Raw genomic sequence first — 27,050 nt, 5'->3', positions numbered from 1 at the left:
GCCTCCAAACGCAGAGAGAGAATAACATCGACCCAGAGTTCTAAACCCAGTCAACATCTAAACCAAGGGTAGAATTGGGGCGCCCGGGGGGGGTGTTCAGTCAGCTGGGCATCCAACTCTGGATTTCGGCTCAGGTCGTGATCTCAGGGTCGTGAGATGGAGCCCCGCGCCGGGCTCCCGCTGGGTATGGAGTCTGCTCAAGATTCTCTCCCTCCCTCTGCCCTTCACCACCGCACACTCTCAAACACAAAACAAAAACACACCTGCGGACTTGTGAAGCAGAGGCCCTGCAGGACAGCGCAGCAGCCGACATCTCAAGTCGGGGACACAGGGACAGGCACAAAGCAGCACACCTGGTGCCGTGGCGCTGTTGATGGTGTTTAGTAAGTACTTTTTAAAAAGATTTTATTCATTTGAGAGAGAGAGACAAAATAGCGACAGAGATAGCGAGAGAGCGCACAAGCGGGGAGGAAGGGGAGAAGCGGGCTCCCTGCGCGACACTCGATCCCAGGACTATGGGATCGTGACCTGAGCAGACGCTTCACCGACTGAGCCCCCCAGGTGCCCCTTAATAAGTACTTTTTGTGTTGAAAACTAATATGGACTCGAAATTCTGGAGAACATGCAGAGGGAGCAGGAGGTCAAACGAAGGCCTAAGTGGAAATCACACTGTGCAGAACGTCGGGTGGCACGGCTGTCACTGAAAATGAACCTGGCAGCTCCTCAAACATGTCAACACGCGGCCTATCGCCTCCCCTGGCGGCAACGTCCCAAGGGCGAGGGAACCCGGCCACACACAAACCGCACACGCCTCTCCCAGCAGCACGGCCCGCGACGATGTGGGGACAGCCTGTAAGTCCGTTCATGGACAAATCCACAAATGTGGTCTGTCTGTAACTGGAGTCTCGTCCAGCCCTCGAAGAAAAGGAGTCCTGAAACCTCCCGCTCAAGCCGGGCGTGAAGGCCATGCTGCACGACGGCACGCGGGTGCGCGTCCAAACAGGAGCCACGGGGACGGAGTGCGGGCCGTGCTTGCCAGGAGCGGGGCCCGCTGCCTTCTGGGAGCCGACAAGGGCCTGGAACAGACCTCTCACAGGGTCTGCCTGTAGACCCCGTGCTGAGGGGACCCCGGCCTCCCGGTGGGAGAGGCTCCCCATAGCAGGCAGCACTCGGCAAGGGCGGGGGGCTGGTGCTCTCGGCTCTGCTGTAGACTTCCACCTGCTTCTTCTGGAGCCTGACCGTCCTCCTCTACACCGCAGGACTTCTCCAGCAAGTTCTCTGGACCCAGACCCCCGGCCCCCTGCAGGCCGGCGGGGATGAAGCTGCCCTGGAGAGCAAGGGAGGACTGGCAGGCAGCCTCGCCGGGGCCCTCCTCAGCTCGCCGGCCACCCCCCAACCCACCTTCCCCCTTCTAAAATGGGTTCACATCTTTCTGCCCTTGCCTCCCCCCCCCACTCTGTCCCCGTGGGCAAAAACCTTTCTAATCCTCTTTTACTGCTCTGTTTCAGGAAAAGGAAGTAAATTCACTAATGTACTTGGTTTACCCCGACTGACCTAATGGAAAACAAAATGCACACACACACACACATACACACACGCATCATATACAAATTCCAAAAGTAAAAACCCAATGTGTTGAAAATAAAGCTTTAAAACCATCAGAAAAAAACACAAAAGTATTTTCCTGGGGAGACTTAGGACTTCCTGAATAAGTGGTCAACGGCACAATCCACAGGAAAATATTACCCAACTCATCATATTTATGTTTTAGGTTCCCGTACGCTAACACAGTTCAAAGACACAATCAAGGACCAGTCTTGCCAACAGTAGGAAAACAAGACCCACAACCCAGGAGACAGGTGGACAAGGGCGGCAGGCGAGTCTCTGGACTCCGCAGCCCACCAGCCCCTGTGCTCCCAGGTCAGGAGCCTGACGCGGGCAGTCTGTGCCCTGCAGCTCGGAGGCAGGGCTGACCAGCGGGTGCAGTCAATTTGGCACCAGCTCAGCGCGAGGTTTCCCGCTGGAGAGGACGCTGTGGTCTCGTTTGTGGAAACACAGGAAAGAAGCAACTCATGAGGATGGCGCTCCGGAGAGCTGGCAGGGAAGGGCCCGGAAGGGCTTCACTTTTCTGCTGCGTTTCTCTTAGCACAACAGCACATGTCCTAGGGCTCGTTTCTTTCTTCTCAGTGCTTTTCTATCACATCAACTCTCGACACAGAGAAGTGAGTCACGGTGTCAGGGGAAGTCAAACGTGTCGCGGGTTCTCTACAAAGACGCCTGGGCAGCCCCCCGCCTGGCCCTCTGGAACCAGGCAGTTCTGAGAACAAACGAGGGGCCACCAGCAGCGCGGTGCAGACGGCCACTGGCCAGGACCCCCGAGTCTGCCCCAGTTCCGCACCGCCCAGGGCTGAGGCCCCGACCCAGGTCTCACAGAGGTTCAGGCCTGTGGTCAGGGCGCCAGAACTACCGGCCACCGGTGGGAGGAAATGCCTGGCGCCTGGACAAGTCCCGGTTCAGGGCAGGCAAATGCAGAAGGATCTACTGGCCGCCCTCCCAGCACCAGAGGTCCCTGCAGGGAACAGCAGGGACACACATGGACCTGCTCTCGAGGCAGCCCCTGGGGAGGCCTGAGGGAGGAAGAGCTAGCTGGCGAAGAACATTCCAGAAAAAAGAATAGCAGGAGCGAGCCTGCAGCGTCAGGGAACCCCCGTAACTGCTCGGGGACCTGGTGACTTGTGGGGAGGGGGCCACGGGAGGGCAGAGAGCCAGGAGGCCCCATGAGGGTCACCGCCACCAAGGCCAGAGGCAAATGGACACTACTCTCCCCAAGATTTAACAGTTTAATAACGACTTCTCCACAGCCCGACGGGGCAGCTAACCCACCCCATCTCGCAGCAGGGCCCACCGTGCACCCCACACTCACCACAGGGGCAGCCGACAGGATGTCCGGAGGACACAGAGCGCCCTCCCTGCCCGTGGCCTGGCCGGGCCTGCACAGCAGGGCCTCTCCTCAGAGTAGTGGCCAGGCCTGAGAACGTCCCTCCTGTCCAGGCCAGGGCGGGCCAAGGTACCAGCTCACCCTGCCCCTCTGCTCACCTTGCCCCGAGCGCCCGCACAGACGGCCCGCCGGCAGGTACCGACAGGCCTGCAGCCCACCCCACGTGGCCTGGGCTGAGCGGCCTCTCCCAGGAGGTGGCCCCTTCCCAGCGGGACATGAACGCAGCAGGTGCCCACCCTCCGCGAGGCTCAGGCCCAGGGTGGTGGCTCCTCACCAAGCCGTCAGGCCCAGCTATTCCTGACCCCCGACCCCCGACCCTGGTGGGAGGCGGCTAGAGCCCCGTCAGGTCCACAATGGCCTTGATGAAGAGGGCATCATCACGCACGTAGGAATTCTTGGCCTCCATCTTGGAGACGGGGCAGAAGAGGGGGCAGCCGCTGGCGATGTTCATGTCACTGACTGGCCTCTGGAAAGAGGATGAGGTCACGTCGGGTCTAAAGGCATCAATCACGTGTTCCCGGTTGTTCTGGTCAAGCAGCATTAAGGTCACCTGGAGGGAGAGCGGCCGGGGAGGGACAACACTCTGAGTCACGGCCCCGCCCAGCTCCAGCTCCCTGTCCGGGTGATCGGTGCCCATTCCGGCACTTTCCGTCCATCAGCCCCTGGGGTCTGAGGCTGCAGTTAACACTACGGAGCTGCACTGGTTGGTGCCTCGCTTGCTCACGTTCACGTGACGGAGGTTCTTGTGCCAAAGAGCTCGCAGAGCCCCCAATGCCCTCCCGAGGGAACAGGACCCTGTGCTGCCACCTCCACCAGAAGCCCAGAGCCGGCCCAGCGTGGTGGAGGGAAAGGACGATGGCGCTGGCACCTTCAAGCCCTCCGCCAGGGGCAGGTTCCGGTTCTCAGTGTCCCGTAACACCTGCAGGCGCAGGCTCCCCAGCCTCACCCCCTCCCTGGGAACGGACCCCGAGGCGGCATCTTTAACCGCTGGCCCGAGGGGCCGGGAGGCCAGGGAGCCGACTGGGCGGTGCCCGAGCTCCACTGCAGGGACAGACCCATCGGCAGCCCAAGGGCCCGTCCTGACAAGCTCCCCGCCCCACGGGGCCCCCGGGACAGCCGCTGGGACAGCCTCACGCACCTTTTGGTTGAAGGGCCACCGCAGGAGGGCGTCGTTGGGGCCCTTCATCACCACAAAGAAGAGAGACAGGTGTGTCCCGCGCCCGGTGCCATCTCCGTTCAGGTAGATGCGCAGACACATCTTGTAGCCGTACCTGCTCGTGTAGAAGGCTGCCGCGGGGGGGGGGGGGGGGGGGGGGCGCGGCGGGGGGGGGGGCCCGGGGGGGGGGGGGGGGGGGGGGGGGGGGGGGGGGGGGGGCGCCGGTGAACCCACGCCGAGGGCTCCCCCAAGAAACACAAACACAGAGAGAACGCCCAGGTTTGGGGGCACATACTTTTTCTCCAAGCATGCAGACTTAGTTCCTAGTGAAGACAAGTGCCCTGAAGGAAAAATAATTCATCACGGAAAGCCCTCCTAAGAACCCTGAATGCGGGGCGCCTGGGTGGCTCAGTCGTTAAGCGTCTGCCTTCGGCTCAGGTCATGATCCCAGGGTCCTGGGATCGAGCCCCGCGTCGGACTCCCTGCTCCGCGGGAGGCCTGCTTCTCCCTCTCCCACTCCCCCTGCTTGTGTTCCCTCTCTCGCTATCTCTCTGTCAAATAAATAAATAAATAAAAATCTTTAAAAAAAAAAAAAAAAAAAAGAACCCTGAATGCAAGCCCGAAGTGGCCACACGCGAACCAGCCATGAAGCTCGGCGGTGGCTCGGGCTCTGGGCAAAGGGCTGTGGTCAGACCTGAGCCCGGCCTGGAGGGGGCAACAGTGGGTGACGACCCAGGACAAGCTAGAGGTGACACTCTGCCGACACCCAGCAGGGTGCAGAGAGACCCGATGAGAGCTAGGCCATCCCTAGGGGCAGACCTCCCTGCCTTCCTGCTCGAGCCCCCAGGAACCACCGTCCCTCAGCTCCCTGACACGGCCCTGCTCCAGCGGGGGGGCTCCAGCTGGGGCACACGCCTGAGCCCCGGCCCGCACCCCCTTCTCAGTCAGGTTTTGTCAGAGCTAAACTCAGAAAAAGTTCCCATCAGCAGGGATGCCCCCACTCCTAGGAGAATGTACTAGCAAGGAGGCACCTGCTTGAGTCCAGTGCAGAGAGGACGGTGCCCCGAACAGACGGCTGCTCCCCACCCAGGAAGCCGGAGCGTGGGCTCCGTCCACGACTGCCCCAGGAGACACGGCAGGATCACACAGCAGCTCTGCCTACGGGCCTCACTCCCCTTCCTGCCCCGTAACCTGCAGCAGGAGAGGGACCTACACCCTCTCAGCCCGCGCCCTGGATGCACCATGGCAGCAGCCTCACCAAGGGCACATGCGGCACTCTCCACCAGGGGGAGGCCCGGGCAGGGGCGAGGCGGCCGCGCAGCTAGGGCCCCCCCCAGGAAGGGCTGCAGAGCGACCGCGGCCAAGGCATTGCATAGGACTCTACTCCGAGTCCCCGCTCGCGGTTCCGTCCCTGAAGACCCAGCCCCATCGGGGAGGCGTGGCAGCCGCTGGTACTGACAGGGGCTCCAGCCTGGGGGGCACGAGCATGTCAGACAACCGCAGCTCCGAGGGCAAATCCCAAACAGCACCTGGGGAGAAGATGGCGGGCGTGCGGCCGGCCACGGCTTCCTGACGCTTCCTGGCGAAGTCGGAGATCTTCCAGATGAACACGCCGTCGAAGGTGGTCGCCTGCATCTCGTGGACCTTCTGCTCCAGCTCGGCCATCGCCAGGTCCTTCAGACCGATGCTCCTCTCCAGCTGCTGCACCTGCGGGGCACAGGGAGCCCCGTGAGGGCGCGCGCCTCCTGGGTGCCGGTGGGAGGGGCCGTGAGCCTCCACCCAGTGCGCTTCTGAGCCACCTTGCATTTCGCAGGTGCTCATCAAAGTGCCCCCACGCCCAACTTCCCACCAGGTTCGGGCAGGACGGCATCTTCCAGTGCCCCCGAGGCTTCCCTGGGCTCCGCAGGTCTCGAGTAGGCTCCATCCCCACAAGACTCCCAACCCCACCTATGGCCTGGGTTCAAGAGCTCCGTGCAGGCCATACACTCACAGAGCCCACCTCAATCGCGAGGCCCATCCCCCCACAGGCCAGAGAAAACAGGCTACCTCGGAGCGACCACTAGGACCCCCACATCAGGCAGTCAGTGAGCAGGGCTCAGAAAGGGGCTCTGTGCTAGAAATCAAGGTGCCGTCCTTAAAATCCCAGCTCTGAGGCCCCGTGATGCCCTGGGACCTGTGTGCCCCAGGCCCAGACCTTGTTACTCAGGGCCTCGATCCTGTCCTGGTCCAGCCGGTGCTGCCGGCCGCAGGCCTCGGCGGTCATGGCCACCCTCTCCACCTCCCGGTTCAGGACGCAGACGATGTTCTCAAAGGTGGCCGTCTTCCTCTCCAGGGCCTCACACCGCTGCCGCAGCTCCGCGGCCTTGGAGAGCTCCAGCTCGGGGTGCAGCGTGCTGGCGTCCCAGCCCCCCACCTCGCTCTGGCCCAGGAAGTGGCCACCTGCTCCTGAGAGGTGCTTGGCCTCCAGGAGGCCGCCCAGCAGCATGGCCAAGTGCTCTCGGAGCCAATGGGCCTCGTGCTGCTGCTGCTTCTCACTCTCCACCTGCAGACAGGAGATGGGGGCTCAGCCTGACCCAGGGCCCTGCGGACCTGCTGCAAGGCGGGTCAGGGCTGTGACACCTCCCTGTCATTCACTTGCCGGCATGTCCCGTCACTACCTGGAATCAGTATCTTCCAAACATACAAGCCTTCCTAGTGACTTCTCTGGTTGTATTTGAAATGACAGGGAAGAACATTTAAAAGTTGCCCAAGGAGGGTGGGGGAGACCAGTAAAGCTAACCTTCTTCAAATATTCTTTATCATACAATTCTGACTTTGTAGCCAAGTTTCTTCTAAAACTTCACAACAAATAAAAATAAGTTTTTTTAAGATTTTATTTATTTGTTTGAAAGAGAGCCACGGAGAGAGGGAGGGAGGGAGGGATGGAGAGCACAGAGGCAGAGGGAGAGGGAGAAGCAAGCTCCCTGCAGAACAGGGAGCCCGATGCGGAACGCAATCCCAGGACCCTGGGATCATGACCTGAGCCGAAGGCAGACGCTTAACCAACTGAGCCACCCAGGTGCCCCCAAATTTTAAAATGTTACACACTCTCAGGGGTGTCTGGGTGGCTCAGGTGGTTAAGGTCTGACTCTTGGTTTCAGCTCAGGTCAAGATCTTAGGGTCATGAGATCCAGTCCTGCGTCGGGCTCTGCGCTCAGCTTGGAGTCTGCTTGAGAGTCTCTTCCTCTGCCCCTCGCCACTGACCCATGCCTGCACTCTGTTCTCTCTCTCTCTCTCTCAAATAAATAAATAATTTAAAAAATAGAAATAAAAATGTTAGTCTCAAAATATCAAAAACAGAAAGAAACAAACAAACCCCACGAGGCACGGTGCCCAGAGAGCAGCTCCCCAGCGGTGCTGGGACGAGGCCCCCTGCCAGTCCAGGGGGTGGGCGTGGGGGCAGTGTGCGCGTAACATGGGGCTGGGGGCCTGAGGTCAGAGTCAACGTCAGGCCTCAGGTGGAACCACCCTCGGGACGCGTCGGACACTGACCGCTGAAAGGCCGCGGCTGCCGCACCCTGGGCCCACACTCCAGCAGCGCCCCGGCCGGGGACCCGGGCCTGTGTGTGACGGCACCAGCACCGCGTCCCCAAACACAGAGGCGCAAAGGTGGAAGGAGCCATCCCTGTGGACGGCACCTGAGACCAGGTGTCAAGGCCCCAGGTGACAGCACCGCCGGGATTACCGCCATCGAAGTGCTGCCAGGGTGTTTGCAAGCGGCGGGGCGCCAGCCGTGCCCCAGGGCTCAGAGAGCCAGGGGGGTGCACACTCCCACCCCCCGGGGCACAGAACAGAGTCGGGGAAAGAAGGGTAGAGGCCACATGGACAGAGGCCTGGACGAGCTGTACAGAAGCCCACAGGTCAAGGTCCCGAGGTGGGAACAGGTCAGCGTGCGCAAGGACAGCCGGGCCAGTGACCAGCCCCGAGACGAGGTCAGGGCGGCCAGGGCCACACAGGCCACGGAGGCAGGGGAGGCAGGTGGGGTCCGGCCCCGTCTGCAGCAGCATGGATCTCCGCGTGGACGGGACACGGTACCGGAGACGAGGGGAGGGCCCACAGTGACTGCTGCGCTTTGGCTGGAACAGCCGGGCAACATGAGGTGCTCATTTCGGGCAGGTGGGAGGACTGGGTAGAGGGGGGGCCCGGTGTGCAGCTGAGGCCTGAGACGCCCACTAGGTATCAGGGAGGTACAAGGCACTGGGCACTTTCAGCGGAGAGAGGTGGTCAGAGGGGGCCCCATGAGAGCACCAGGAGGACGAGTGGGCGGAGCAGAGCCCGGACTGAGGCGGGGACACCTGCGGGCCGAGGAAGCAGCAGGGGAAGGGGGAGGGAAACCAGGAGGCCAGGCTGGAGGCCGAGCAAGGACTGCATTCAGGAAGAGGGTGCACAGCACGCTTCTGTGGGGCCCCCTCTCAGGAAACAGGGAGCTCCCATGAGGACCAGCCCCAGCGGACCCATGGCCAGTGGGACTCACCATCTCGGGGCAGCCGACGACGTGGAACCTGCACGGGACTCGGCACTTGCCGCACGCCCTGACGTGGTCCTGGAACTAGAAGGACAGACGCTCTAAGTGCCTTTACTTTCTCTTCCCCACCTGTGCACGCTTTAGTCTCACGCTGACAAAACCTGACAAGCCCGTTCCAGAGCCAAAGGGGCGCACGTGCACAGGTGCACACACGCACACGCACGCAGCTGTCAACAAAGGGAGGTGGGTGCAGGCTGAGGGCCCCACGCTGTGGGCCAGTGTCTCAGAGCACCTGCAGACACCCTGTCCCGTGCTCGGGCCTCTGCCACAGCTCATAAGACACGTGGTGTCCGAGGCCCCAGGGCCTTGGGAGCAAGGAGGGGCCGGCCTGACCGGGGGTCGGACACCCACCACTGGCCCAGCGTGGTGCTGGCGCACGACCACACAGAGCCCCACAGAACAGACGCAGAACCCAGAAAGAGAGAAACTACACATGCGCTGGGCGCTGACCCAGCAGCCCCTCCTGCCGGCAGACAAAGGTGGACGACTGCTCTCCGAAGTGGGCGAGGGCAAGGGGCAGCCACGGGACCACTTGAGAGAGGTCCCTCTGCCTCCATGCACCAGGGCCCTGGAACGACAATCAGAGCTACTAACGCCAAATGGAAACACAGACAAAACATTAAACTAAGTAAGGACAAGGGACTGTGACGCAAGCTACCCAACACTTAAGAGTTCCAAAAACAGAGAAAAGAAGGACTAAGATTCTCTCCCCACCGCAAGAAATGGGCAGGAGTCCCCAGTGGTCCCCGGTCCCCAATAAGAGAAACACAGGTGAGCCCTAAGCAAAAAGCCCCAATGGATTCATGATTTGAGACGCAAACTGAACCTCCTGGGACAGTCTTTCTCAGTCATCACATGGCAAGCCCCCAAGGGTGTCTGCTGGTGGGGCAGGGACCAGCACTCTGACCTGTCAGCACACTGTCCCTGGTTTTCACCCTGGACCCACACAACTGTTTTACAAAACTACAAGACAATTTGCTCCGGAAGGGCAATTTTCAGAGACTCGAAAGCAGAGAGACGAATGGCAGCCAGCTTACCACTGAGAGACTGCCTCCCAGGACCGCCAGATGCAGCAGCCCGACCGCACGTTCCGCAAGAGCAGAAGGAGCCAGAGACAGGCCGCCAGCACACGATCAAGGACTGGCGTGGGCAGCGGTGGGGCTGCGTCTGGCGGGGACAGCACCTACAAGCCCCCAGGCTGAGATGAGCAAGTACCACGATGCCCTGCAGCAAGAGGAGCTACAAACCCGGACGCCAGGCAGAAATCGTAACCACAACTACCAGTACGACCCACGACGCAGTTTCTCTTAAAATGGAACGTGAGGGCGCCTGGGGTCTCGATGACTCTTGGTTTCAGCTCAGGTCATGATCTCAGGGTCGTGAGATCGAGCCCCACCTCGGGCTCCCCGCTCAGCGTGCAGTCTGCTTGTCCCTCTCCCTCTGTCCCTCACCCCATCTGCTCGTGGGCTCACACTCTCTCCCAAACAAAATTAAAAAAAAAAAAAAGGAGCACAGAGTCCCACTGCCACCACCAAAGTGTTCTGGATGAAAGGCAGTGCGTGGGCAGGCTCTGGGCCGGGGTCTCAGGCGTGTGTGACTTCAGGCTGGGTCATTTCCACCTCCCGGAGTGTCACAAAAAAGCGACGCACAGGTGATCCAACCCTCTCGCCACAGCCGTCGCTTCTCCTTCGGGCGCCAGGTCGGAGCCCCGCACCACGGGCACGAGCTCCTCCCCACCACCGCCCCCACCCGCCTGCCCACACAGGTGCCAGCAAACAACTTACTTTCTCCCGTGAGATCTTCTTCTTACCGCAGCCATCGCAAGTCAAGGGGAACTTGGGGCAGACCTCGTGGTGTGCCTGAAAGACACGGTCAGGGTCCGGGGTGTGTGCGAGGCCACCCGTGCCGTCTCATGGCCTCGTTCTGGGGCAGCGGTTCCCCTGAGACCTCCAATGGGGTGGGTCCTGCAGGCGCTCAGAGGCATCAGAGAACCGCCTCTTCATCTGGCAGCTCCAGGGCAACACGAGAAGGACGAGCCAGCCGCGGTGACTCGGGGAGAACACTGCTGCGGGTCACCCTAACTGAAACCGGGCCACTCTGGCCCCGAGGAGCAAGGCTGGCGGCACTGACCACGGCCCTGCAAGGGGATGGAACGCCTCCGGGCGACAGCCCTGGCGCCCCGATGCACCCTGGCCCTCAGCAGGCCTCTGCACCGAACGGCTCACAGACGAGGGGACTGAGGAATGCAGGATGGGCTCCTTGGGGACGCAATCGGCCAACCGTGCAGCCCAGCTTCTTTAATAAATAGCGGCAAAGGAAAAGAAAGACACCCACGGAGCACCATTAAATATACAGAGACCCCGTAGACACGTCATCGAGAGGCAGCGTGGGGACAGATGCTCACAGACGTCAACAAACGTGCAGCAAGTGAGTCAGGGACAGCAGGGAGTCGCCTCAGAAGTAACAGTAACACATACGGCTCTCTAGAAACAAACATGCTCAGAAACGGTCTCAAGGATTTTCAGAGAGAACGACACAAAGCCTGGGACCCACGCACTAAGCGTGCGGAGCCCGGAGCAGCCCGGTGAGTGCCGACACGGACACGTGCGAGTGACGGTGGCATGGGCCTTGTACCGCTGCTCTCTGTGTGTGCGTTCTTCTAAGTAACAACTCAGCTTTGCCTTCATACCCAATGCAGTTCCCCACCCAGAACCTTCTACCCAAGTGGCTGCAAGGAAAGGGCCGACGGCATGCAGCGAAAACACCAAACCAGCCGCGACGGCAGCCGTCAGCTCCGTGCCGCGGTGACAGCCCACAGGGCCAGGCCGGAGCACTGCCGGGCGCCCTCACCTTCATGTCCGCCCAGCAGCAGGGCGCCCGGCAGTGCCTACAGCTGAGGCTTCTCTCCGGGCACTCGTGCTCCGAGTGGCGCTCCTTCTCCCCCAGGCGAACCAGGCCTTTGCACGCTGGGCACTCGGTCAGCATGAACGGGCAGTGTCCTTCATGGCAGCTCTGGCAACAAAGGGAGCAAAGTGTCGACAGAGCGCACAGGGGAGCCTGCAGGCTGCCACCCCTGGGTCCGCGTGCGCAGAGATGGCCGCCCTGCTGAGGGCCACTGGGACCCTGCACCAACCCCAGAGTGCCAGGCGAGGGGTGCCGCTCCACGTGCCAAGAATCTCATTCACTGCAATACCTGTGCTCTGGGTCAGGGACGGGTAGGGCTCAAGTCGAGCTGGTTGTACCCCACCCACGTGACACCCCAAAACATCCCTCCCTGGGGATGCTCCAGAGTGACATTCAGGGACAAGAGGACCACTGTCCAGACAGTGAGGGGGCCGCAGAGGGCAGGGACAGCGTGGGGTACGGAGAGGCAAGAGCAGAGGGAGGGCACTCCAAGGGGCGACAGAGCCCAGGCCCCAGGCGGAGGGCCTAGAGCAGGGCCGCTTCTAAGTGGACAAAAGGCCCAGGGGTGACGAGAGTCTGTGTGCTGGGAGGACAGGCCACAGCAGCCAGACTGGGAGCCCACCTACTCGTGCCAACACCCTCGCTGACAGCCCACACCGGTGGCGTGGCCGGGGAGGGTGTGGTGACCTAGGGAGGCAGGGCCCAGCCCAGGGCCCTCCAGCTGACAGCACCGAGGACGAAGGTGCAGGGAGGAGGGCGGGCATGCACTGCCCCTTCTGGAGCCACAGAACCACATGCGGGTGGGAGCGGGAACCCAGCCGAACCCCGGCTGGTGGCTTTCCTGAGCGTGAGGAGGACGCTGTGGGAGGGGGCTCGGCGGCAAACGAGGGGAAGGTGGTGGCAGAAAAGATGGGGAATGGCGGCAGGAAGGACCCGGAGCCCACAGCCCAACACAGCCTGCAGGCCCGTGGCAAGTTTGCCAGGAAGGGGAACTGCAAAGGGGCGCAGGGTGGAGGACAGGGAGCTCAAGGTTTGTCTGCTGTTAAGTGTTTTTTATTGTGGCAAAACATACACGACAAACTTTACCATTTTCACTACTTTTAAAGGCGTCCGTGCGTTCACACTGCTGTGCACCATCCCCCCCGTCCGTCCCCAGAACACGGTCATCTTCCCACACTGCACTCTGTCCTGTTAAACCCTGTTCCCCCCCCACCTCCCACCCCCGCATCTGTGGGGCCGACTCCTCCGGCCTCCTGGGAGTTTCCACTCACACACGGGATTGGTCCTTCTGTGCCGGGCTGACCTCACTCGGCACCATGTTAAGTTTTAGGCAGGACACGCTAGGGCACACTGGGGACGACGTGGAGCCTGCTGCAGAAGGAGGGGGCGGTCACTGTGAGAGAAGTTCTAGACTGGCCCAGAGCAGGAGGAGGCCCTCCACCGTGGGCTCAGCACCTCCACAGAGGTCCGGGCGGGGGCAGCCGGGCCGCGATGCCCTCCTGAGGGACCGGGTCTTCAGGGCTCCCCCGGAGAGCCTGGTCGTGGCACACTTGAGAGGAGCAGGAGGGCCTCAGACGTGCTGTTCCCGAGCGGGGAACACGCTGGCCGTGTCTCCATCCCGTGCCACAGGCTTGGCTGTTGGCGCCAAAGCCCAGCACTTCAGAGGGAGCAGAAGCAACGGGTGAGCTCCAGAGACGCAGCGCACGTGCGGCGCCCTTCGCGCCATCTTCCCGCGTGCAGACCGCAGAGTCCCGGCCGGTGGGGCCCACACCTCCTCACGGGACCCCACGCCACGAGCTCCCAGAGCAGGCACCCCTGCCCTCCGACCTCCCACGGGCTCACACCCCAGACCAAATGCCACACTCCCAGCAAGCCTCCCCGGTGACCCCACGGCAGCCCCGCAGAGCACCCCACAGGCTGCCACGCGAGGTCCGCCGTTGGAAGGACGCACACCAGGCAGGCCGTCGCCGCACGACGCCCCGGACGCCGTGGCCCAGCAGAGGAGCACCCCCACACTGTCACTGCAGCCTGCTGGGCTCCCTGCCGACACGGCCTGGCCCCCCACAATCCGCCTGCACTGCAGCAGAGCATAACCTCCCGGAACCCCCAGGGGCTGTGGCAGAGGGACCGCACAGCTGACCACGACCCCACGGTAGGCCGCGCCTGGGCCACACCGAGTACGTGATGAACAGTCACGGTGAACCAAGGAGGGCTCTCAGAAATGATCACAGCTCACAAAGTGGAAAAGATCCAGCACCTATAGTTAAGGTGCTGGGTTTAATTAAGACTGTTGTTTAACGCACAATAAAACACTCGCAGGAGCGACGTGGGGGCGCCCAAAGCAGCACAGAGCGGGCAAGGGGTGCACAGCGCTCTGCCCGCCCCCCGGCAGCATGTCTGACATCGGAGACCCGCACGCCTGTCACCCCAGGGCTGCCTCTGAGCAGACACACAGCACCTCCTCACGGGCTCAGAGGGACCACGCTCGCGTCAGCTCCAAGAGAAGCACACACTTTGGAGAAATCAGTATTTATTCAACCAGAATTCAAACCAAGTGTCCCCGTGCACAGAGCTGTGCTGACTCTGAACTCACTGGGACGTGTGGGGTGACCGAGCATGCCTGGCTCGGCCTTGCCTTTCAACTGCGGCCTCCGGGGACCTAGGTCTCCCCTCCGGGCCCTTCTCTGGAGAGCCTTCCCCCCACCCGCCCCCCCGCCAGTCGGCCCCTCCTCTGCCGCCAGCCACAGGCTCTAGGCCCGGTCCCAGAGCAGCAGCCCGGGGCCGTGCCCTGGGGCACCTTCAGCACTTGGCAGGCGCTCCACAAATGTCTTTGACCTGACCTGGAGTTTTAAGTCATTGCATTCTTAGAAAATACTAGACAGTGTCGCAAAGGAAAATCACATTCAAAGGCTAGCCAGGACTTTCCAAACAGCTCAGCCACAGCACAGCATTTCACAATGCCAGCAGGAGCTCGAGCACCGCAGAGGGCAGCCGTGCTGGCCCGCAGTGGAGGGTGGGCGTGCTCGGAGGCCTCGATCTCGCCCAAGCCTGTGACGTTCACAGCCAGGGAAGGTTTTACCAAACGGCCAGGCCTAGTGGCCCAGAGCAGCGCCCGCCCTCCCACATGACCAAACCCACCCTCTCAGGGACTTTCCGGGGCTCTCCAGGCCAGCCAGGGACTTTCCAGCCTGCATGCCTGCAGGGCCGTGGCCAAGCCCACAGGCTGGCTGTGGTCCCTGGCCCTCAGCTGGAGGCCCATGCAGCCACCGCCTGCCCGCACCACGGGCCTGGGGGCAGCAGAAACCAGCCTCCCCGAGTGGAAGGTGGAGGCTATTCCGCCTGTCCCCAGGGGGGTCTCTGGGTCCCTGCAGAAGGGAGCACAGCTCCCCGTGCCCCACATGGTCTCCTACACCCACCCAACCCCCAGAGCCTGCTGGGGCTCTCCACCCTCCCAGGAGAGACCCCAAACCCAAGGCCTACTCTCTGGACAGCCCCAGGCAGTAACGGCTGTGACAGCCGCAGAGCAGAACCTCCCACCCGCACGTCTGCAGCCCAGGGGCCTCTGGGTCTCCCTCCTAGGAAGGCATCAGAAAGGGCGTGGGGAGCCCAAAGGTGCTTCGCTTCTAGGCCTCAGGTGCCCACTGGAAAGGAAGTGCCTCTCCTAGCCTACCCCACCAGAGGCTCCTCCCTAGACATGGCCAAGCTGCTCCTCTGGAAACACAGCTTACAGCCTGAAGACCAGAAGTCTGGTTGGTCAAGAGAACGAGGGAAGTTCGGCACACAGGCTGGGAGCAGGAAGGGAGAAGGCTGCTAGGAGCTCAGGTCCCACTCCCAGCCCCGACGGGCCCTCCGCCACTATCACGACTCAGTGCCCAGCGCCTACCTCATGGCAGGGGCTATCCCGGGGTTGGGCAGGAGCGTGCCTGAGCTTAGGAGAGCCAGGGTTCCATACCAACAGCCCCTCCAGCCTCACCAACAGGGCTGTCCACTGTGAGAGGCCAACCTGCTACTCTGCACCACTCCCACCCTCCCGCCCGGGCAGCCACCCTGCCCCTTCCTGCCTCGCTGGCCCTCACAGGAGTACACTCCCACAGGACGTGTCCTCGAGGACGGGCTCACTTCACTGAACACAGTGGCCTCAAAGTCCACCCACATGTCAGGACTTCCTTCCTTCCTTTTTATGGCTGAATACTATTCCGTGGTGTGGACAGACCACATCTGGTTTGTCTCTTCATCTGCTGGTGGACACCTGGCTACCAGGACGTTTGTGTGCCATAACCATCCGAGGTGTGCTAGTCAAGAAGAGGGGATGGCCAAATGCGTGAGCTATGGAGGCCGCCCGCTGTAGGCCTGGCCTCTAGCTGCCAATCACGCAGAAGCCCCCCCCCCCGAGGCTGACACAGGCCTCGGCAACATGGGCACACCAGCCCCTGCCCTGTCACTGGCCAGGTGACTTTCTTTCTTTTTTTTTTTTATTATTTAAAGATTTTTATTTATTTATTGAGAGAGAGAGAGAGGGCATGAGAGGGAGGAGGGTCAGAGAGAGAAGCAGACCCCCTGCCGAGCAGGGAGCCCGATGCGGGACTCGATCCTGGGACTCCAGGATCATGATCTGAGCCGAAGGCAGTCGCTTAACCAACTGAGCCACCCAGGCGCCCCTAGCCAGGTGACTTTCTATGACCACAGACCAAACGTGCAGCTTACTTCCGCAATTTCCAATGTCTGTACAATTCAAAATGAGAAAGCCCTTGTCTGAAAACACACGGAAAGATCCCACCGAGCAAAGAAGCTCCTTCCTGCAGATTCCGGGGATGCTGCAGCGGCGCCCTCAGAGCGAGCACGGGGTCTGCCCCCCGCCACGGCACTCCGCCGAGCAGGGAACTGGGCCCAGCGAGGTAACTCCCCCTTCTGAGGCCCGATCCCCCTAAGTCTGCGTGCACCTATGGGGAGCAGCTAGGCGCTCCCTGGTGGGCTCGTGGAGACTCCGTGTGATCATTTTGGGGGTGGGGTTCAGGCTCGGGAGGCCGTGCCAGCGCAGGGGGCCCCTACCTCATACTCTTTAAGAGTCCCCTTCCAGGTGCAACCGTCGCTGGGACAGACGGCCGGCAGGCTCTCCACCTCCCTGCGAGCAGCGTTGTCTGGGAAAGCCTGAGGAAAGCATTCCGAGGGTTAGGCCGCCTCCTCCCAGCTGCCCGCCACCCTGCCCGGCCACCAGTGCTGCAAGTCTTCCAGCCTGAGGCCCGGGACCAAGACGCTCTCTCCCAGCGCTCCGAGCTCTCGGCAGGACCGTGGCGGGGGGCGCGTCCTGGTGCTCAAGCTCCACACGGCCATCGGTGTTGTCAAAAGAAACATTTTCCATTCACTGTGGCATTTTTTGCTTGAAGACTTTTCACTTACCGAACCACTTTCCAAAATGGAAATGCCTTCTTCATATATGCCCTCGTGAACGCAGGCAGCGCAGTTCTGAGGCCCGGAGCTGGTGAGGAAAGGGGGAAAGGCCCACCATCAAACCCGCCGCAAAGAACGCTGTGTGCAACTCTCCACCCGGGTTCTGCGCCTTCCGGGCTGACACCGCATCACTCGGGGGCACGCATCGACGTACCACGGTGAAAACCTTTAAAATGAGGGATATGATCCAAACCCTCTAATCATGACGATCCCTTCCACTGTGAACAGAGGTGCTCTCTGATGGCCCACCACTCGGGGCCAGGTCCCCAGGAAGGAGCTGCTGGCTCCCTGCGCCCACCCCGGCCCTCCACGTGCCACAGGGCCCCGCCCTCAGACTAGAGGCTGCGGGCTCTTGGGGACGTGTTCATCATCTGGAGTAGCACATCCAATGCAAACGGTCTTGTGCCCACGTGACAAACTAGGAGCAGCCGGGAACGGACTGTACTGTGTTTATTTCAGCCCCCGCGTCCAAGTCCACGTGCAACCCATCCTCTTCCGTTACTAACTTCACGCTCTCGTTTGCAGCGGACCTCTGCCATCAGGGAGCACCACCTGGAGCACAGCCCTGCGGACGCGTGCGTGCCTGGAGCCGCCTCCCTGGACAGCACAGCCCCGAGGCGAGCCCACTGCCTGCCACCCGCGCGCAGTACCTCAGGATGCTGGTCAGACAGTAGGAGCAGTAGCGGTGGCCACACTGTGCCTGGAAAGGCCTGCGCAGGACGTTCCTGCAGGCCGAGCACAGGTACTTGTCCTCCGGCTTGGTCCCCAGGAGGGTCTTCGAGAAGCCAGGCTGCAACAAGTCTAGGGAGCCGGGAGGGGTCACGCTGGCTGCAGCCATGAGAGCCGCAAACCGCCACGGCCTAAGGAAGAACACAGAGCACGTCCTGGAGAGTCCTAAGAGGTGCCTCAACTCCAGGGTCCTCCTCCAGGGAAAACAGCCCTTGCCCGGCGGTGAGGCGTCTGGGTTGTCAAGCTAATGGTGGTCAAGAATCTGAGAAGCAAGATTTTAGCACTCTAGAGAGCTTGGAGACAATCTAATCCAAGTTCCCACTACACGCATGGAAGCCAAGGCTTAGCCAGGGGTTGCAGCAGCACACCCTCCCAAAGCCTCTAGACCAGCCGGCTGTTCTCAAGGTCACCCAGCCTCCCACGGACAGAGCGTGTGCTGGCATCGGGGGATGCCACCTTCCCACCAACATGGCCATCCGCAGTCCTTGATCCTTGTGCCTTCCTGTCTAGCCCGAGCTTCCTACAAATCAGCCCGGCAGGAAATTCTGACCAGCTGTGCTCGGTCTGAGGCAGTAGCCAGGAGGTGGCCACCCTACACATCGGCCTCTCCAATGTCACCCCTGAGAGGAGGCACGTAGCCCGCTTGGCACCACTGCTCTGCTCCCCGGCCACCGTCACCAGGGTCCCTCTCACTTGAGAGCCGCCCTCTGCTATCCTCCAGGCCTTGGCAAGGCCCCGGAGGCAAGGCAACCAGGACGCACAGCTGGATGGGGGAGAGGCTTCCACAGCGTTCTGAGACCTCGAATGGAACACACTGTTCCATGTCCAGCATCTCAAAAGCAACCGTACCTGCTAACCCTTAAAAAAGGACAAGCACCCAACAGCCCCTGAACAGGAAGCACTATTACCTCAGAGCCACCCCGGCCCCTTTGCAAACGCTCCAAAGAGCTTCCTTCCCCAAATGCCCCTGGAAACACGTCCCTGGGTCTTCTCCTGGATGTGCATGGGGAGCACACCAACTTCCAAACCAGGACATTCTGAAATGATGTGCCTCTTTCCTATGTCCGTAAGGCGCTCTTCCGTGTCCTGAGCTGGTCGGACACCACAGAAAGCAGCGACAGACAGCGTGTCCCTGTTTCCTATCTACTGGGCAAAGCCACCTTCAATCAAGGCTCTGAGGGGCGCCTGGGTGGCTCAGATGGTTAAGCGTCTGCCTTCGGCTCAGGTCATGATCCCAGGGTCCTGGGATCGAGCCCCACATCGGGCTCCTGGCTCAGCAAGGAGCCTGCTTCTCCCTCTCCCTCTGCCTCTCTCCCTGCTCATGCTTTCTCTCTCTCTCTCTGTATCTTTGTGTCTCAAATAAATAAATAAAATCTTTAAAAAAAAAAAAATAATAAATAATTTAAAAAAAAAAAATCAAGGCTCTGGATTCGTAATCTGTGAGGCCCTGCTTGGGCTGGCGTGACAGAGCACACAGGTTATATTCCTATAACCTGCAATTACTCCTCCAACCACCGGACAGACGGAGGGTCATGCCCACGGCCACTCAGCAGGACAGCACGAGTCCCACTCGCTGGTCCACACACTGTCAGCACGTGTGGGCGTGTCTGGGCCCCTGGACCATCCATCTGTCCCTCTGACAACTGGGGGATTTCGTTCTTTTGAGCCCTCATGACACAGACATGTAAGCACTACAAAGTGCCACTTAATAAAGCCTTTGGTGGAAAAGCTAACCCAAAAGTTGGAGAGCTCACGGATGCACTAACAGTGCTGGCCAGGGCAACCGAGGAGGGAGGACACCCTCAGCCCACATTTTTCAAGGCCATGTTCGTGCTACACACAAGTACTGACTAGAACAAAGGACCCATGACAGTCTGCTTACTCTCAGGCATTCTGCACATTCTGTCTTTTTTCTGGTCATGCTACTAAACTGATTTCACGAACCATCAATGATTTGAAAATCACTGTTCTATAAACTACATCAGACAAAGACTTTTACCTTTAAATAATACTAGAAAAAAAAAGGCACACTCTTTAGATCTCCATCTTATGCTCAATTCATTAAGTGAAAAACAGCATCACATATAAAGGACGTTAAATTTAGTAATGTTTTATACGGACAAAGAAATAAAGTAAAGTAAGAAACAAACACCATCATGACAGGATACAAGGGTTACGGGAATGCTTTTCTCATTTTAAAACCTCACCGAACAGCTTCCCTCAGCATCTGTGAGACAAGGCTTTATTCTGTGGCATCGATGTTCCATCTACTTGAAGCCAGGCCCAGTTTTTTGGCCAACTGATCACTCCTGTGGCAGACTGAACTCATTTTATTAATCCATCAACATGTACTCCCCTTAGATATAAAAGAACCACACAAATGGTCTCTGTTTCCGAGGGATGAAAAAGGTGAAAGGCCACAACACACAGCCAGGCCTCGATGACCTCACCAACACAACCTACTCAGCGGTCACAACTACCTGAGAGCCGGACGGTGGGGGTCTGTATTTCTGTTCTGAATGTGGGGAAGGCCCTGGAGAGCCCAAGGAGCCCACCCACACCACGCACCGGCCCACGTCCCACCGCTGCCCATGCTGTGCTTTCGAGTTCCCAGCTTACGTCCTTAAACGTGTTGTTCAAATCTCATTCATACACATTTGACCTTTTGAGAACCGTAATGAAAAGACATCATAAAAACTCAAAAGTGTTGTGCCAAAATGTAACACTTTGAGGGACACCTGGGCAGCTCAGTCGTTAAGCGTCTGCCTTCAGCTCAGGTCATGAGCCCAGGGTCCTGGGATCAAGTCCCACGTCGGGCTCTCTACTCAGTGGAGAGCCTGCTTCTCCCTCTCCCTCTGCCTGCCGCTCCCCCTGCTTGTGCTCTCTCTCTGTCAAATAAATTTAAAAAGTTAAAAAAAAACAAAAAGTAACACTTTGAAGGCCATCAACACTAAGTCCTGCTGCTGGGTTGTGGTGCTTGCCCCAAGCCTAGGAGAAGACTTCCCTGTCTCTGGCCCTGAACTTCTGAACCTCTAGGTGGTCTGCACACGTCCACCCGTCTGAAACTACACGGGGCCTGGGGGCCTCCCTGGATGACCGGCGCAGCAGCAGCACCAGACGCCAAGGACACGGGTGGGCCAGCCCGCTACCGCAGGTAGGAGAACAGGAGTCAGGAGTTCTGAGCACCCCAACCGAGAACCAAAACGCCCTACTGGTCCTGTCAAGCTTCCAGATCCTCTCGAGGGTAAGTTGGTTATAAACATTTGCAATGATTCGTGGGAACGTGTGAGCAAGCATTCCCATTCAGCCTGTCCTGGATTTTATATTCATTCCCCAAAATCAAGCTTCAGACACGAATGCATGAACTTCGTACAACCAAGAGATTTGTGTTTTGTTAAGAGGGCATTTCTACCAGACAGAAAACAGTATGTCCAGAATGGTTCCAGTTATCTGAAGTTGGAGGACAGACAAAACTAGCCTGTGATAATAGAAGCTGGGAAGCAATCCCCTTTGGCGGCATGGGGCTGTGACACACTGGAGACTCGCTCTTCTTCCCTGTTCCTGGCACAAAGCTCCTAAAACCCCTGGGACTTCCCGAGCCACGGGGACAGGGGAGCCTGTTTTTCATAAGCCCCTTCCACATCTGCCCCCCACAGCCAGGGAGGGGGGTGGGACTGGAGATTGACCTAATCACCAATGACCAATAATTTAATCAACCACGCTTTCATGACGGAGCCCCCATAACCTCCTGAAGAATGAGGCTCAGAGAGCTCCACAGTGCCGAGAGGGGGGTGTGCTGGAGGGCATGGAAGCTCCGCGTCCCTGTCCCACACCTTGCCCTGTGCATCTCTGCCATCGGGCTGTTTCATGGAATTGGTGTTTGCTGGAGTTCTGTGAGACACTCTAGAAATCATTGAACCCAAGGAGGGGGTCCCAGGAACCACATATTTGGTGTCAGAAGTACCGTGAGTAGAGAAACACAGCCATTTTCCATTCAGGGGGTCAATGCTTGCAAGAGGCAGGAGGGGGCCTTTTGGGGTGCTGGAAATGACCGTATACGTAGACAAAAGTGCATCTAGCTGTATTCTTACGATTTGCACATTTTGCTGGATGTATGCCTCAACTTCAAAAAAAAAAAAAAAAGATGGAATTTCTATTCCCAAAGAGTCAAAAAAGGCCTTTAAATCCCTAATTATGGTACACCCATGCATGTTTATCCAAAATAACCCTGTCTCATAACATTAAAAATGGCAGAGCAACCTGAAAACCAGGTTCTGACATGGAAGGGTTAGGGTTAGAGTGGGGGCAGCCAGCCCCTTGACAAGCCCAGGTCCTGCGTCAGTGCGGAGCACGAGGACCCAGGGAAAGGGGCGTCCCTGCGAGGAACCACTGGCTGAGCTGGAGGCCACAGGGCAGCTGGCATCACCGTCCCCAGCCTGGGGCATGAGATGGGGTAGTGGTGTAAGTCCCCAAACTAACATCAAATGAGGCATGGGAGCACCTGGCTGCCAGGGTGGGCGTCACCAAGCCGCCAGCAGGCACAGGGGTTCAACCCTCAGCCTGTGATACCCCAAACGCCAGGGACTCAACTTCCCAAATTCATGTCCTCACTGACAGCCAGTTCTGTTTTGTCCAATACTGGGATGCCATGCCCGATTTTACCTGGTTCCACCCAGTTCCAACACACCTGCCTAACAAGCCCACTGAAGCAATATTCGAGAAGGCCAATCAACATGCAGCTGGGAGCACAAGACAACCTCCCCCCCCCCCCCACAGGACTAGAAATCCACTTTAAAATTGTAATTTTGTACTTAAGTTCATCTTTTTCCAAGCTCAGCATAATGCCAAATAGTAGCCTGGTACCAACTTCACGCCCAACAACTGTTTCCATCGGGAGCAGATACTCTGGGGGAGCGTCTCTAGTCCGAAGTGCTGACTCACATGTCTTCACACGATCTACACGCTGATACTGTGTGTCTATGATTCAAAACTGGGGCTCTCAACAGGGACAGGGTGATCCGTCAGTCATGATGCAGCAACTGTGTCCCTTCTTCCGCCTGACCCAAGTGACCGCCCTGCCCCCCCGCCCCTCTCCCTGACCTCTGTCAGTACCCGCACTTCCCCCTGCCCCGAGAGCTGGCAGCCCATCGGCTCAGCCCATCGGCTGCTCCAGCCACACTCTCAGAGACCACTCTTGCTCATCCACTCACCTTGAACAGCTCCACCCTCCACAAACACCCGGAATCTGACCGCACTGCGACTGCTGGGCCCTGGCCGCCGTCCACCGCGACCTGATACACAGCCGCAGCCTCTCGGGGCTCTCCCGGCAGCCACAGGGGCCTTTGGCTGGGACTCAGTTACTCTACCCTCACATCCCAAGGCTTCCCAGTGGTTCTGCCCGCCACCCTGCCTGTCCAAGGGGTCGTGGCTTCTCAACAAGGCCTTCCCTCTCAACGGTCATGAAAGTGTACTGTGCGGGCCTGTCTCCTCTGGATAATAAGCTAAGCACCAGGAGGTAGGGACTGGGAGGGCAGGAGGAAGGACCCAGGCCTGTGCATGGGGCGCTTGCCGCCCCTGGCTTCCCAGGCTCCTCCATGGACTCCTACACACCCATTAATCTAGCCTTTCCTCCACACCATTTCAGATGGGGCACCCCGATTCTGGAACCTGTACAAGCCGTCCCTTCTGAGGTACCCCCCTATTCTACCTCCTAGCCCCATCCCTGCTGAGTACTCACCTTCCTAAACCACAACCGGGTCACAAGACCACCTGCTCCACTTGCCCCCGGGGCCCTGCCAGGAAAGTGGCCTCAAGCCCGTTCCTGCTCAGACCCTGGACAGCTTCCGGAGTCTGCCTCTTGCACCCTCCTCCGAGGCTCAGACCCTCTGTGCAGGGGTGGGAGACTGTGGTGGGACAGTGACATGTCTTCCCTGTGGACGCAAGGGCCAGGCCCCTTAGAGAGGGGCCCTCACCCATCCCCATGAAGGAGCAGGCCCAGCGCATGGAGAATGGCACAGCAAGCACAGGCCTGGCCTCCAGAACACAATGAAGATGTGCACCCCATTCCTGGCATCACGTGTGCAGTCTGGGGGTAATTTTTTCTGGATTTTCTTCTCTGGACCTTCTTGCCTTTGCCTCTCCACACGTTCATGATGTCCTGCCGTGGACATCCACACGCCAGTGAGCTGACCATGCTGGTGGGAGGGTGGGCAGGCTGGCATTTCCCACTGCCAGAGAGGGACCCAGATCTGATTCTCCAAACACAAAGTGAAAAGGCCTTCATCTTCCCAGAGACAATGCTTTCTCCCGAAACAAGTGACCACTGTAAGTCCTGTGCTCTAGTCCCCAAATTATAACCACTGCGGCAACCTACTCCTTTAGGTCCCCAAAGAAACGACGTTTACATTTATTTCCCCAGGGAAGTTTAAAAACCACTCAATAGAGAGAGAAGGCCCAGCTGAAAGCCCCCTGCCCTTGGAGCCCCCAAGGGAGCCAGCAAGGCGTGCAGCAGCGAGGGGCACACACAGCCGCTGCACGTCTTTACAGGCTCCTGCCCTGCACTAGGCGCGGTGCCGAGGACACTGAGGCAGGTAACGGGCTGGGATCACACAGCACACTGCGGCCACAGGACGCGGAGGTCTGCGACACCGCAGAGCACTGGAAGGACCAGCACAGGGGCGCCCGGGGCGGTCGGTTAGGTGTCTGACTCTTGGTTTTGGCTCAGGTCATCATCTTGGGATCCATCGAGCCCTGTGTCAGGCTCCGTGTCCCCTGCTGGAGATTCTCCCTCCCTCTGCCCCACTCCACCCCTGCTCAAGTGCCCTCACTCTCTCTCAAATAAATATTACAAAAAAAAAGGACCTGCACAGAGGCCCAATGTGCCCAACGTCCCAGTGCATGCCTTTGGGAGCTACGGCTTCGGGGGCTGGGCTTTATTCTGAGACCCGGGCACCCAGGGAGAGGGGCCGCCCAGGTGTGTGGAAAAGCCACCACTAGAAGCACTGAGGGCCTCTGTGGCTTGCAAAAGGCTTGAAGCTAAGCAACTCTTAGCGTTCTGTTTCAGATTCAAGCATTAGTGAATACCGTGGCGTGTAAATCATACTAGCAACAACGCGAGGCTGGTCGAGACTTCCACCTAAACCCCGCCACCGAGTGGACAGACACCACGGCCCTCCCACACCGCCAGGCTCCAGGCAGGGCGTCTGCTCTCCCGCACACCGCTGTCCTGGGCGCTCCACTGCCACGGACCCCTCAACGGGCAGTTCTGAGTCGCCCCACTGCAGTCTGCACCCCAGTGCCCAAGGCCACCTCCACGTCCTCACCAGCCACCTGGGGACTCTCCCCCAGCCCCGCAGACACACAGGACACCCAGCTGCACTCACAGGCGTCGGGAGGCCACGGGGCTGGGACAGGCTCCGCAACGGTACAGGGGACGCTCCGACCACACGCGCTTGGCTCGGACACGCACACGTTAGCAGCTCAGTGCTGTGAAGGCACCTTCCGTCCCTCACGATCTTCCTGATCCCGTTTTCCTTCCTCCAGCTGACTTAGGGTATGAGTAGGACACACACGGCGTACGAAACACGGGCTAACGGACTCTCGCCGCTGCCCGCGGGCCGTCAGTTCGGTCGGTGCGGAGTCCAAGTCACAGGCGGCGCTCGCTGCTGCGGCAGGTGAACGACAGCCAGAACCGCACAGCGGGGAGCGCGGCCGCGGCCGGACACACGACTGTCCGCGAAGCACTCTCCGGAAAGCAGCAAGGGCTGCGGGCTGCGGGCTGCGGGCTGCCTCTCCCTCCGCAGGGCTCGGCGCCCAACCCCCAGGACGTTCAAGGGTCAAGCGCAACGCACTGACCCAGAGAGCGTCCCGGCGCAGCAGCAGGCGGCGGGCAGAGAGGGGCGAGCCGGCCCCCAACAGGTCCGCAGCCCCGCTGCGGGCTCGGGTCAGGGCGCCGGACTCGGGGCGCACAGGCCCGCCAGCGGCTTCCCGGCAGCTGCGCCGGACCGCGAGAACGTGCGCCGCGCTGACCCGGGCGGGACCCTCCCCCGGCCGGAGCCGCCGTGGACGCCCGCGGGCGTTCGCGAACTTTCCTGCGCCGGCCCCGCTCCGACTTTCGGTTTCCGGGCGGCCCAACTCCGAGAAATCCCCTCAGGCCCGCGGGGCGGCGACCCTGTCTGCGGGCCCCGACTCCCCGGCGCCACGCGCGCCCGCCGCCCCGGCCCCGGCCCCGGCCCCCGCCGCCGCCCCCACCTCCGCCAGCGCCCCCAACCGACCCCCGACCCCCGACCCCCGCAGCTCCACTCACCAACGGTCGCCGCGCGCCCGGAACTGCGCGCCCGCCCAGCCGCCGCCGCCGCTGCGGACCCGCCCCCCGAGCCCGCCTGACTGACTGGCGCGGGGGCCTACCGGAAACGCCCAGCGAGCCGTAGCGGGCTCCGATTGGCCAGATCTCTCCCCGCCCCCCCCGCTTCGGCCCGCCCTCCCGACGGACTGACGCCAGACCCTATCAGGAGCGCGCCGGAGGCCGCAGCGGGCGCCGATTGGTCGGAGCCGCCGCGACGTGGCTACTTAAGTTGAGCCCCTGCTGGGTCACTGCGGAGTCCGCGCCGCGCGGGCCGCTGGGGTCGTGTTGCGGCGGGGAGGGAGCTTCCTGCGGGAAGCCCTTCTGTGCGCCTCACTCCTGGGAGCCTGGGCCATGGGCACCGCGGCAGCGCCTTCCCCTCCCCGGAGCCCGGCTCAGAGCAGGGCCCCAGTTTGGGTTACAATTCTGAGAAGTACAAAAAAACCCTGCTCACTTAAAGAGCAGGAAGGATAGCAGGTCCCCTGTCGGGGTAGTGAAATGTTCTAGAACTAGACGGTGGCGATGGTTGCCCAACATTATGAATGTACCAATGCCACTGAATTGTACATGGTTTAAATGGTGGGTTATTTGTTGGGTGAATTTTTCCACCAAACAAAGCTAAAAACGCACAACTAGGGCCTCCAGACACATGAAAATGTGGCACGCGCAAACATCTAGAAACAAGGCGGTGGTCTCGGCAGAGAAGGAGCGCTGAGCGCTGACCCCATCTCTGCCTCTGTGTGTGACCCGAGGCCAGTCTGTTTCTCCACCTACCAAAGGAGACTATTTCTCACTGAACACGGGTTCCGCTAAGTATCTGACAAAGAGCATCTTGTCTCGTCTCATGCTAGTGTTCACAGGTGGCAAGTGCTCACTGTATTTCGGAAAAAAAGAAATGAAGACTCAGAGA

The 27,050-nt window shown here is 60.1% G+C and overlaps 1 protein-coding gene across 2 annotated transcripts; it reads right to left on the bottom strand.

Moving 5' to 3' along the window:
• Nucleotides 1-1,528: 1,528 nt before the first annotated feature.
• Nucleotides 1,529-26,137, bottom strand: TRAF2 (TNF receptor associated factor 2). 2 transcript variants are annotated; one of them, XM_032398871.1, is made up of 11 exons: nt 26,105-26,137; nt 17,721-17,930; nt 17,020-17,098; nt 16,672-16,770; nt 11,569-11,730; nt 10,503-10,577; nt 8,668-8,742; nt 6,349-6,696; nt 5,684-5,861; nt 4,137-4,285; nt 1,529-3,548 (listed from the first exon to the last, which is right to left on the bottom strand). In XM_032398871.1, the coding sequence occupies exons 2-11, from the start codon at nt 17,906-17,908 to the stop codon at nt 3,330-3,332; spliced, it is 1,572 nt and encodes a 523-aa protein (XP_032254762.1). In that variant the 5' UTR covers nt 17,909-17,930; nt 26,105-26,137; the 3' UTR covers nt 1,529-3,329. The 2 variants fall into 2 exon arrangements, with proteins under 2 accessions (XP_032254762.1, XP_032254763.1); XM_032398872.1 differs by lacking the exon at nt 26,105-26,137 and adding an exon at nt 25,182-25,775.
• Between the last annotated feature and the right edge of the window lie 913 nt (nt 26,138-27,050).

The sequence above is a fragment of the Phoca vitulina genome, unplaced genomic scaffold, assembly GCF_004348235.1.
Source record: "Phoca vitulina isolate PV1807 unplaced genomic scaffold, GSC_HSeal_1.0 scaffold121, whole genome shotgun sequence".
NCBI lineage: Eukaryota > Metazoa > Chordata > Mammalia > Carnivora > Phocidae > Phoca > Phoca vitulina.
Note: the sequence above shows the minus strand (reverse complement) of the source record. Positions and strands in the feature narration are given on the sequence as shown.